Source organism: Furipterus horrens, unplaced genomic scaffold (assembly GCF_987537825.1).
Source record: "Furipterus horrens unplaced genomic scaffold, mFurHor1.1.pri manual_scaffold_2, whole genome shotgun sequence".
In the NCBI taxonomy this organism is placed as follows: Eukaryota; Metazoa; Chordata; class Mammalia; order Chiroptera; family Furipteridae; genus Furipterus; species Furipterus horrens.
In genome coordinates this window covers 63547424-63559328 of record NW_028327172.1, presented here as the reverse complement: position 1 = coordinate 63559328, position 11905 = coordinate 63547424, and the positions used below count along the sequence as shown (strand labels likewise).

The window sequence follows — 11905 nt, the reverse complement described above, 5'->3', positions numbered from 1 at the left end:
TTTCCTAGTTGCCATATTTCTATTCACTTCTTAGTATAGTCACAGAGACTGGTTTTATTTAGGAGTAGGTCCAGAATTATTTTCAAATACACATTCCATTTTTCAAGAAAAATTCTTAAAAACCAAATACTTTCTTTTAATGTTTTTATTTGAATAATATAAATATATATACTTCATATAAAATATTAGAAAAATCAACACTGTCAACAGAATAAAATTACATTTTCATCATAATTATATAATTTAATTATAGCTTATGTTATTGTCATTTTTTAAGTTCTAGGCATATTCTATTTTTACTCCAATTAAAATGTTACCCTTGTGGAAACATTTAATGGTCAAAGAAACAAATAATTTCTTAATTTTGGTTAAGCCAGAAAAACGATTATAATTTCGCAGTTTAAGGATGTTAGGGACCAAAATATGTTCTTGGCCATTGAAGGTGTCTATTTTCAAACTTAATAGCAAAGTTGAGCAAAAACTGGCATTGAGGATTTTTTAATAATAAAATCATGTATTTTGTATAATCATTTACCTATATAATCATTGATGGCCTACAGATTTTATCTTATTTTACGATATATGTCACTATGTAGTGGTACACTGGGCATATAACAAGTATGCAATAAATACTTATTAAATTGAAGTGAATTGACAAACACCAGTAATTATACCATTCTTAACAACCAAAGTTAATATTTCTTTTCTGCCTTTTGGTGACACGATGGAATAGGACATCGTATTCAAGTGTGTTAGATCCTTGGTAAAAATAGTAGTGCCCTAAAAAATAAAAAAAAAATTGAATAGTTTAATTTTCTGCTTGTACTTCTTTGAAAAAAAGAAAACATAGATCTGTGTTTTTATAGATTATCTAGATTAGACAAGGTCTGATTCATGTATATAAATGTTGGGTTCCTTGGCCCCCAGATATTTGCCTATTGCCAATCATTTCACTGTTAAATATCTTCATTAATTTTATTGAGAAGGTTGTTTAGTTTTCAAGTCTGACCAGTAACATGAAAATGTTTTTTGAAGTTACACTTCAGGTGGAGAACTCAACTGAGCCCAGATAGGGCACATAGAAGCTTTGATGGAGGAAGTAAAAAGAACATAGGGGTGGGAAGAAAAAGCAAAATATCTCAGCCCTGTCAACAGTTTTGCTTAGGGTCACCTTGCTTAAAGACATTCATAAACACAAACCTAAACAAACTCAAGCGTCTCTCATCCCACCCTCAGTCCCAGTCCATGAGGGCTTATGAAACATTAAAGGAGCTAAACAGAAGGTAAAGAATGCAGGTATAAAAAAGCACAAAAAGACTCAGTGTTTTAAAGGGGGATTTCAAGTATCTTCATGGTTTTCTAATCTACTTACTCTTATAATAGTACACAGCATCAATTTTAGGCCCAATTCCCAGAAAGTGTGTAGTAATCAATTTGGGATAACCAGGGTCCATGAATTGTCTCCTTTCATCATAACTGAGGAAAAATAAAAATAAAATAAAATAATAACCAGTAGGAACTCCACCAAATAGATTTCATGACATAAAGTTGATATTTTGGGACATAAACAACAAAACCCACCTATTTCTCTCCTGAAAGGCTCTTACTAAAAAGGGTTTAAACTGCAATGATGTGAAAGCCAAGGATTTAACCAGTCCACCGATTTATTGCAAGTCCCTATGGGACTCTAACCCAAGGCTTCCTGACTTCTAGTCAAGCACTTGCCTCACTCCTCCACTACGCTTCTACCAGTGCCCGGTACTGCTTTATAGAGCTTTGTTGTCTAATTTCCTGTTAGTAAAAACTTTGCAGGATCAGCTGTCCATCAGAGGATGGTTTCCTCATTTTGTCTTCTTGGGTCCAATGGCTATGGAAAGGAATCTGAAACTCCGTACACCCTCTAAACTGACTGTAAAGACGAGGTCCCATACATCTCTACCTCTATTGTCCAATCTGTTTCCACTATGATTAATATAATGACATTTAATTTGAAATGTTCTTTTTAAAACACTTTGTGTGTTATCTCATAAATCAGAATCCAAAATTCCAGAGAAAGAAAACTAGATTGACAATAACTGTCCAGTCCTATAGTCTCTTAATCCTTCTCCCAGGAGGTCAAGGATCTTTGGGAATTTGCATAGAAAACCATTTTATGGAAAATCCCATCCCTTCCCTGTTTCACAAATCTTAGGGGTCAAATTACTAGTCATTAAAACTCACCTCCAATACTGATGATCTACAAAGAAGTAGGTCTTATAGAGAAGTGGGTTAAAAACAGCTGCATCAATTTTTTTCACAAAGTCAGGAAAGCCCAATGAATGTATACTTTTGGGATAGTGTGGCTGTGGATTTAACTTGCTGATTAACCAGTACTTATCATCTGTGAACACAAAGAAAAAAGCTACATTGCAATCACACAGAAAGAATAATAGAAATATGTATTGACTCACTACAAATGCCATTCTTTTTCCATAGTTCCAAAATGTATTATTCCTTGTTCTTAAACATGTCCTACCTCCTAAGGTTCTATATTTTTTCCCCACAAGTATTGCAATCTATATTTTACAAACTTTTCCTGAAAGTTTCATGTCTTATCTAAATATTCAATCTATTTTAGGTTATAGTTCAGAGTATAATTAATATAACTTAGAGTGCTCTTTGGTCTATATTTACAAAAGTAGTGTTTTCTTAATTTATCCTCTTCCTTGAAGTAGACTAAATAGAAAAACTAAAAATTAAAATTACCTTTAAAAAGAAAAACTTGTTGTCTAGTTCCAATTTCATAAGCAGCTTGAATACCAGATGGTAACATTGGCCATAAAGAAGAAATTAATCTAACACTGCTCTTTGGACTCTCAGGAAGCTTCCACCAGAAGAACCTAATATATAAAACATTAATACTTGTTAAAAATAGTTGTATAATCAAAAATCATGAAAGGTGAGTGGAAAGGATCTGTGAAATGATTTAATATTTCTATTATCTTCATGTTCCATTCCATGCATGTTTGTGTAGGAACACCACAAGAAAAATATGTTAATCAATTCTTTGATGATAGCAATGGTATTAACAAGCAAACTGTTATATGGAAGTACCCTGGATCTAGGAATAAAGGGATCTAGGTTCTAGTCTGGTCTCACAATCTGTTCACTAGTTTTGTAATCTAAAAGAAGTCACATATCCTCAAGTGTCTCAGTTTTTCAGTTTCAAAAATGAAGGATATTTGTCCTCCCTACCAAATATTAATCTTCTGTACTCTCTCACACTGCCGATATCTGCTTCAGTCTGTGTTGTAAGACAGATACTATAAATCATCCCAGAATTCTCTTCTCTCTAATCAAAAATCAAATCCTTTAAATAGGTACTCTGTCACAACTTAAGTTCCAGACACTATTTTTATCTACGATTAAAATAGTCTGACTTCTCTGTTTCCTGTTTTCTCTTTCCCCAACCTAGATTCCTACTACAAATCCATTGTTTAATGTCAGTTTTCTAGTTAAGACATAAATATAATACAGAATCAAGTCCAAATCCTTACTCACAATTTTCATCCACTTAATTTTCCATCATTTTCTACTATTCTCCAACAACAACAACAAAAACCACCTTAGGAGTGAACCTTTGCACTTGGTCAGGTATAAAAATAATCCTACCTGTCTTTAAAGAAAAAGATTTTATTTCCCACTGTAGTGACAGCATCAAAAGTCATATTGGGATCACAGGCAGATGATTCTGTATTGTGAGGGTTTGGTGAGGGTTTGTCCTTTTCTGGACCTCCTGAGAAAACATTTCAAGAAGCATTAGAAAAGATATGTATTTTAGTTCATAAGAGGAAGACTCATTCTTTTTAAAAAAATTAAAAATTTTTATGAAAAGTGCATAAAAAGCAATTTATAATTTCTATAACATTTACAGGAAACATACAATAAAGATTCTTTTTCCTCATATGGTTGCAACATCATGGAGGAAAAAACTGTTCACTCTGGTTTTCTTGTTCCAGTTTAATTTTTTTCTCTGTGTGCCTTCTCTAATTGACAATGTTATGTTAGATACAAAGAACAGATTGAGGCCAGAAGGCTTAGTTCTGCCTTTGTCCCTGGCGTTAACATACTAGGTCTCTTGTGCTCATCTGTAAAAATGGATATAATGTCTGTGCTATCTACCTCACAGAATTTTCATGGGGTTCAAAAGGAAATATAGATATTAATTTTATCCAAATGCAAGTATCATGAAACCATTCATAAGAGTGAGTATATTTATAAGGCAAAATGGTAAATAAATTTAACTCACCATAGAGAGACTGAATGCCACGTATGTCATCAGGAGAGAGGTTAAATGTGTTGGGATCAGCATAACTGTAGGTGGGAAACATTATGGCCTTTGGATCATTGGAATGGCCAAGACCCAAGGAATGGCCAAACTCATGAACAGCAACGAGGAACAAGTTGATGCCTAAGAGGAAACCAACCAGAAGGGGAAAAGAACAGTGAAATATATTGGCATTTAAAAGAAAATAACACAATTTAAGTCTGACACAGCAGAAAAGGAAACATCTGGGAATCCTGTACTTGTTTCCTCTCCTTGCACAGTTTTCCAGTCTTGGCACCATTGACATTATAGGCCAGATAATTGTTGTTATAGATGTTTAGAATCTCTGGTTTACCATTAAATAAGTAGTAGGTCCTTCCATTTTCACAACCAATATGTTTCCCCAAATTGTCTAATGTCCCTGTGGGAGCAAAATTGCCTCTGGTTAAGGACCGCTGCACTATCACACAAATGAAATATACTATGCTGTGAAAATTTCTAGGATAACTTGTAGCTGTATTCAATAGTTCTCATTGCCTCTAAATCATTCCCACCTCATTCTGCTTTCAGTTTTGATCAGGCTTGAGTGGATATAAAAAAGTCTTTAAAACAAAACAACAAATGAGCAAATTAGAACCAGAAGCATGGCAACAAGGAACAGACTGACAGCAGTAAAGGGGAGAAGGGAGGGGGTTAAGAGTGGAAAGAAGGGAAAGGGATTAGTCAAGGAACATGTATGAATGACACACAGACAATTGTGTGTGGGTGGACTGTAGGAGCAGGGGAAGGGCTGAGCAGAGGAGAGCAAATGGGGAAAAATTGGGACAACTGTAATAGAACAATAAAATATTTATTTTAAAAAGTCTTTAGTAACCATTTTTTACTAAAGCCAATATAAGGCCATATTAAGTGCCAGGTACTATGAGTCACTGAGAAATATACCACATTATGTTTAATCCTTTTACAGCTGAAAGGAAGCCACCATACTCTCTATTTAGAGATGAAGACACAGTATCGGCAAGATTAATTGACCAAATTAAGATCTGACCCAAGATTCAAATCCAAATTTCTTGGATCTAAAGCTCATCCTTTTACTATACATGATTCTAAATGAAATCAGAGACTATACTTATAAGTTAGGCCCATCTACACTACCAAATTATAGTCGTGTCTGTTCATTTGTTCTGTATCCTAGAGAAGGCACCTTTGTAGGTAAGAAAGAGGGGTGTGTCCTTTCTGTCAAATTTCTCAAATCTCAGAAGATTTGAATAATCCCTTACTGTAAGTTTTTAATTTGTGTTCTAGTCTAATGTATTTATTTTTGTCTTTCTTTTCCTGTGGCAAAACTGAAGCTCAAAACTGACTTACCCAGGGTCACACAGCCTCAGAGCCTGGCCTTGAATTACTGTCCAGTACCCAAGTGTGAACATAGAGTCTGCACCTCTTTCTTGAGGGTGTCTAGGAACATTCCTTGTAACAGGGGTTCAGCAACTAACTCAGAAATGCTTTAGCTTCTCTTTAATAATGAAAAAGAAGCATAGACTCTATCATTCTTTCTACTCTTCATGATACAGGGAAGAGTAAATAAAGCCTTTTATATTTTGGCCTAAACCTAAATTTATCTTATTCCCAATTTGTATAATATTTTGTATAAAACACCACCACTGGTCTCCATCTTAAAATAATGGATTTCTGTTTATGTTCTGTTTTTTGCTAGATTGTGTGCTCCTCCCGGGCAAGACTGGGTCCTTTTCATCTCTCTATCCAAACACTATCACATAACCTAATTCTATAAGAGAAACTCAATAACCATTAAACTAATTGTTTATTAATTTAATGTGTCAAAAAATTAGGTTGATACTGAGCACTTGAAGTTAGAATTTTAAAAAATAACTTAGCTTTTTTAAAATATAGAATCAAGACAATTAAAAATAAGGCAACCTGGACACGTAGAAAGTACACATTAGCCTAAGATAAGAATTAGAAAATGCATGTTCTGACCTCAGCTTTTCCACAGCTAGCCACTCACTTTCTCTTGGTCTCAGTTTCCTCTAACTGTAAAAACTATATTTCATGATTTTTCTAAGGGCCTTTAGAATTCCAAAACATTCTAGCTAACTAACATGTCTCCCATGTCAGATGAAATGATTATTAACCTCAAATTCCTTTGTATAACATTTATACAAATTTAACATGTCTACCTGAAAATTTTCAACTCAGCAAAAACCTAATCCTACATCATTTGTCTTTTGACAATGCAAAAATCCTTCTATTACTCAAGAATTCTATAAGTTTTAGACCATGTGGCAGACTAAAACAAATAGTCTTTCTGCTCTATAAAATATTGCCATCTAATGTGGACAATATCAGCCAGGGAAAGGAGTGCATTGAATAAAATACATTCTTGATGACTTTCTCTCCATATACTTTCCACATGAGTCAGTCATATAATCTAGGATTTCCAATAGAGAGATTAAGAAGGCTTTGAATATGATGGTTTAAATTTTCCAATGGAGAGTGATTCCTCCAAACAGGGGAGACTAATCCCTATCTTCCAACTCTATAATAGGAATTGTGACTTACAGCCCCTCTGTAAATACATACAACGTATGAGTAAATGATCAGTTGGGCATTCTGAAATTTTTATCCTGGAACCACGAAAGATTACATGACCATATAACATTGTGTATCTCTATAAGGATCTCTAAATTCTCTACAGCATCATCTTTCTGTGTCACTATGAATCTAAGAAATTCTCAACATATAATGGATCATGAAGATGACTATACTGTCTTAGGATTGTTAACATACACAGAATTAGTTTCTGTGTTCTCTTGAGTTTATGGATTGCATTGTCAACATTGATCACCTAACAACATTTACTTTTACACGCCATAGTTCTTAAGGTTCTTGAGTTTATACTAAACAACAAGCTCATCCTCAGATTCTAAGGACAGATCTTTAAGATAATCTAGCCCAATATCCTCAATTTATAGAGTGTAAAATTGAGACAAAGTGTTACTTTTTATTTAGTGGCAAAATTATAATCAGAATAAGTTTTCTCAGCCTGTAATTCTTTCTCAGAAGGTAGCCTTTCAAAATGGAGATGCAATTTAGAATTTGTTAGGGTTTTCTTTTGTGGTTTTGTTTATTTGTTTGCCTACCTTTGTCATTTTTAGTCCAGAATTCAGCATCATCAAAATGTGTGTCTCCTCCAATATTGGGTCCAGGGTAAAAAGCATGAGCTATGACTCCTCCTTTGCCATCAAAAGGAAAGGGATCTCCGTGAGCTTTTTAAAAGGAGAAGAAAATTAGTCCTATGTATGCTAAAGGTAATGCCAAATGATACAGATGAAGTAAGTCCAAGTTTTCTACCTCCATATGCAAACTGTATCATAATGTCAGCCTTGCTTTTGTTGTTAACCCTTCTGAATTTCAAGGGGGTCACATCACTCCATATTTGAAAAGCTTTCTGAATGGCATAGTCAACATCCTTTTCCTTCATGTCACGAGTATAACTATTGATTCTTTATCAGCATAATGAAAAAGAGAAAAATATATGGAAACCATGTGTTAATTTTGTCTGATTATGATACTTCATTTTTGCTAGCATCATTGGAGAATGAATCATTTCATAAATTAATTGTCCTGATTTTTTTTTAAAAAAACATGCTTTTTACACTACAGAGACATTTATCCTTGGACAGTTTCCTTCTTAAATAGAATCTAACTTGACTTGTTCTTATTTATGATTTATAGGTCACCATTATGGGAAATTTACATTCATAGAAGCTTATGCCTTATGCCTCTGCTCCAATACGTTTGTGTTTATGCATATTGACTATTCTATAAAACTTTCTCCTGTGTCTTACTTATTGTAGATTTAACTTCATTCTCCTTTTGTTTGCAGCCTTCTTAGCCTGGTATGGACTGGCAAGCCAAACAATCCCTGAATGAACAATCCTCCCTTCCAGAGATAATGAACTTTAACAGAGGATAGTGTTAACAGTTGAGGGAAGTTTGTTATCTCTTACCAGATTTAGGACTATATCTAAATGATTTAGGTTTCTAGAAGTCAGGACTATGGAAAAATAGAAAACTAGCATGGCTATGATGTCACCTGTAGGTGATAAGGCGTTTGTTCCACACTGTCCTTGTCTTGAACTGCTGAACATCAGACATTCCACATCGAGGTCTGTGCATCATGTCCAGAGTAAATTTGTCCAGTTGCCCAGTCACATTTAACCCCAAGTACTGCTGCATTTCCTGAATTTTATTTTCCATGAAGTTTGTATTGACTTTCATTTTTATCATTGGAATTCTCCCCATACTGAAGTCATAAAACCTGTTTAAGTAACCCTGGAAAAAAACACATTTAGTATTACATTATTATACACCTAAAGGCTCCTGTTGGAGCTCTGCATATGTGACTCAACTGCACACTAATGTTTTTGAATCAAGTATCAGACAATTAAAATGAGAAAAAAATTTAAAATATTCTGTGTTGTCAAAGATGTGTCATAAACTATTAGCAAGATTGATTTCTGGAAGCCAACTGAAAACACCTTTATGTCTTTACCCCTTCAAACTTGGTTCTACTTTTTAGGACTTATTTGATTATCTAGCAGATCATAGCATTCAATAAGTAGCAAAATCTTATTGTTAGGATGCCTAAATTATTAATTTAAGTTGGGATAAAATTTTCTTGCTTAAAAATAGAAAGCCCTCAATACAATGGACAATTACAATAAATTCAACATTAATATAGTCTTAGAAAATGGGAAATAATCTGAACTCATATAATTAAGATGAAAAAAATTTGTCCTAATTGAAACTTATAGTTTATAAACTGCTCATGAAGAAATAACTGAGAGTGAGAATAAAGAGTATTCTTGAATTATCACGGCAGAGTTAAGTGGCTAAATTAATTAAGATACTGTTCAAATCTCAGATTATTAACCAGCATTAAATTGTTAATGCAAAATACCATAATGGAAGTAGAACACCAATTATCTCAAACTAAAACTGCTTGGCCTAAGCTTTTTAGTAGAAGAGAAAAAGTCACTCACTGATTTTATAACACTCTTTCAAAACCAATACCTATTTATTACATTCCGCTTTGGCAAAGAAAAATTCAGTGTTAAAACCAAATAGTCCCCTAAACCAGTTTTCAAACAGTACTTTTCAAGATAAAACTGGTCAATGCAATAAATCTTAAAGACAGAAATCAGGCTAGATAAATACTATAGCATTAATACTTACTTGAGCTACTACTTGGTCTTCTCCAGAGCTTATCAAAGGCACAGCTTCAGGAGCAGGAATGACCTGCAGAACCAGTATCAAGAGACAAAACTTCATTCTGAACTTCTCCTGAATGACAGTCTAAGTCACCCTGTTCCTTTTCAGTACAAGTTCCTTAAATGTCACTCTTTATATAGCCCCTAGGCCAGACTCTGTGAATATGAAATCCTCTGAGTGACTCATAGTTGATATCATCTTTTGATGTACCTCAAAACCCACAAACATAAGCATGACCTAATTCTAGGACCTACAATGGTTCAGTTAGCATCTAACCCATGGATGGGTCAATTAGCAATGAATTCACCACTCATTCAAACAGCTTGAAGTTATACTTCAAAAAAATGAGCACCTACTTCTACTAACCCCACAAAGTAAGCCATTATATAAGAAATAATGATCACCTAAAATGTGTAAATAACTAAAAAAATAAATTTTTAGAAAGTGCAGTACTTGAAATTCCTTATAATACTTTCTTTATGTTCATTATAGGCTTTCATAAGAAATTAAATGTAAAAGGTTAGATAAATAAAATGCTTTTACTAGCATAGAGAATACTCTCCAAACTGAATCCAACTCCCTAGAGAACAGTGATGTAGAGATTACATGTTTATCAAAGAAAAGCTTATAACATCATGATGCTTTGACATTTATTCTATGTGTCGTATGGGCTTAGATCCTGTTTCTGTAACTTCAGATATCCAGCCATCTGAGCGGATGCCCAGTCCCAACTGAGTAGCTGAGGAAAGAGATTCAAAAAGTAAATTTCCCTGGAGGAAACGATCTAGAGTTGGCAGCATAAAGGTCAATACTACAACTGTAGAAGATAGGAAAAGTTTCCTCTGGAACCTCTGAACCTTGCTATCAGCTCAACTTTCTTCCCCTGTGACCTAATTGTCCCATTAACACAGAATCTGCCTCAGTCAATAGAAAATTTTTGAAGACTGAAAAAAGGAAAAGACTTATGGACATGGACAACAGTGGTGATTGTGAGGAGTTAAATGGGGGATAAATGGTAATGGGAAAAATACAATAAAAATAAATTTAAAAAAGAATCAAAGAATGAACTACAAAGGTAGAAGTATAAGCTGTGGAGCTACCTCCTAACTCCATATGAACAGTCTGAGGTGTTGGTAGGGAGAGAGAAAATACTGTGTGATGATTCAGTCATTGCTCTGACCCATCTCCAGGCCTGGGAAATGCTGGCTGCTACCCAGCATTTCCCTAAGGCTGGGGTCCAGGAGAATGAGTTCCTTCCCACATAGGAAGGAAAGGAGGCCCTCTGCATTGTACCTGGCATCCACCTCGAAATTCTGTTTTCTTCAAGCTCTGGGATTTGACCTCTAAAATCTTCCAGTATTTCATTTGAAAATGAGAATGATAACCTTGGCTTTCTTATGCTTTTGTGATGATTAAATGAGACACTGTATTTTAAATACCAGCCTGTACTGCATGTGCTCACTAATATTCATTTCCTTCCTCTTGTCCTGAAAGGAGAACACCATGCATCTGAAGTCTGCAAACAGGTGTGGCTGTAGGATTTGGGGGATGGAGGGGAGGAGGAGGAGTTCACATAGAAGAATTATACTGTAATCTTTTCAAATACTGGACTTAACTCAAGAATCCTAAGAGGAACATGGAAGATTGGCAAGAAAGCAGGAAAAATGGGATTTATTAGAAACTATGGGCGGACTGGCTCTCCACCAGCAGGATGTTGCTTGATGAGGGCAGGGTCTGTCTGTGTTACTGGTGCCTAAAACCACCTTGAAATTAGCAGGTGCTCAATACATATGTGCAAGTGAATCCTGTTGGAGAATAGGGCCTAAATGATATCATTATAAACGTCCTTTGTGGGAGCAGTTACTACACAGAGGGTGTGTTCCTAAACCTCACTGAAAGCATACAAGAACTAGCCTTATTCATAGCAGGAAGGAATCTGGTTTTTGGAAGGCTTTCAGGTAGTCTAGAAAGTGTAGGGTGTAAGATACAAGACAAAAACTGACCAAGACACAAAGGAAGTGAAAGAATGTCCTCATTGAAAAGTTTAGAAAAACAGAGAACTATACCTAAATTTTCATGGTCTCTTGGTCTAGGCTTATCTAATGCCCCAAGTGAGTCAAGGAGATGAGGGCCATGTGGGCATCCATAGAACACTGCAAGGGCTGTAAGTTTAGGTTCTGGGGTCAAGTCAACCTGCTTTAGAATCTTAGCTCCATCATTTTATGAACTTGGGCAATCACTTTAATCTCCTTAAGACAATTTCTTCACTTATAAAATTGAAATAATAGTAGTTACCTGAAG

General features: G+C 34.8%; 1 protein-coding gene across 1 annotated transcript; it reads right to left on the bottom strand.

Moving 5' to 3' along the window:
- Positions 1-208: 208 nt before the first annotated feature.
- On the bottom strand, positions 209-9693 carry MMP12 (matrix metallopeptidase 12). Its single transcript, XM_090267819.1, has 10 exons — positions 9569-9693; positions 8427-8665; positions 7682-7833; positions 7471-7596; positions 4289-4450; positions 3652-3775; positions 2746-2879; positions 2221-2380; positions 1373-1476; positions 209-780 (listed from the first exon to the last, which is right to left on the bottom strand). Exons 1-10 carry the CDS (start codon positions 9662-9664, stop codon positions 680-682), a joined length of 1398 nt encoding a protein of 465 aa, XP_090123945.1. The 5' UTR covers positions 9665-9693; the 3' UTR covers positions 209-679.
- Positions 9694-11905: the final 2212 nt, after the last annotated feature.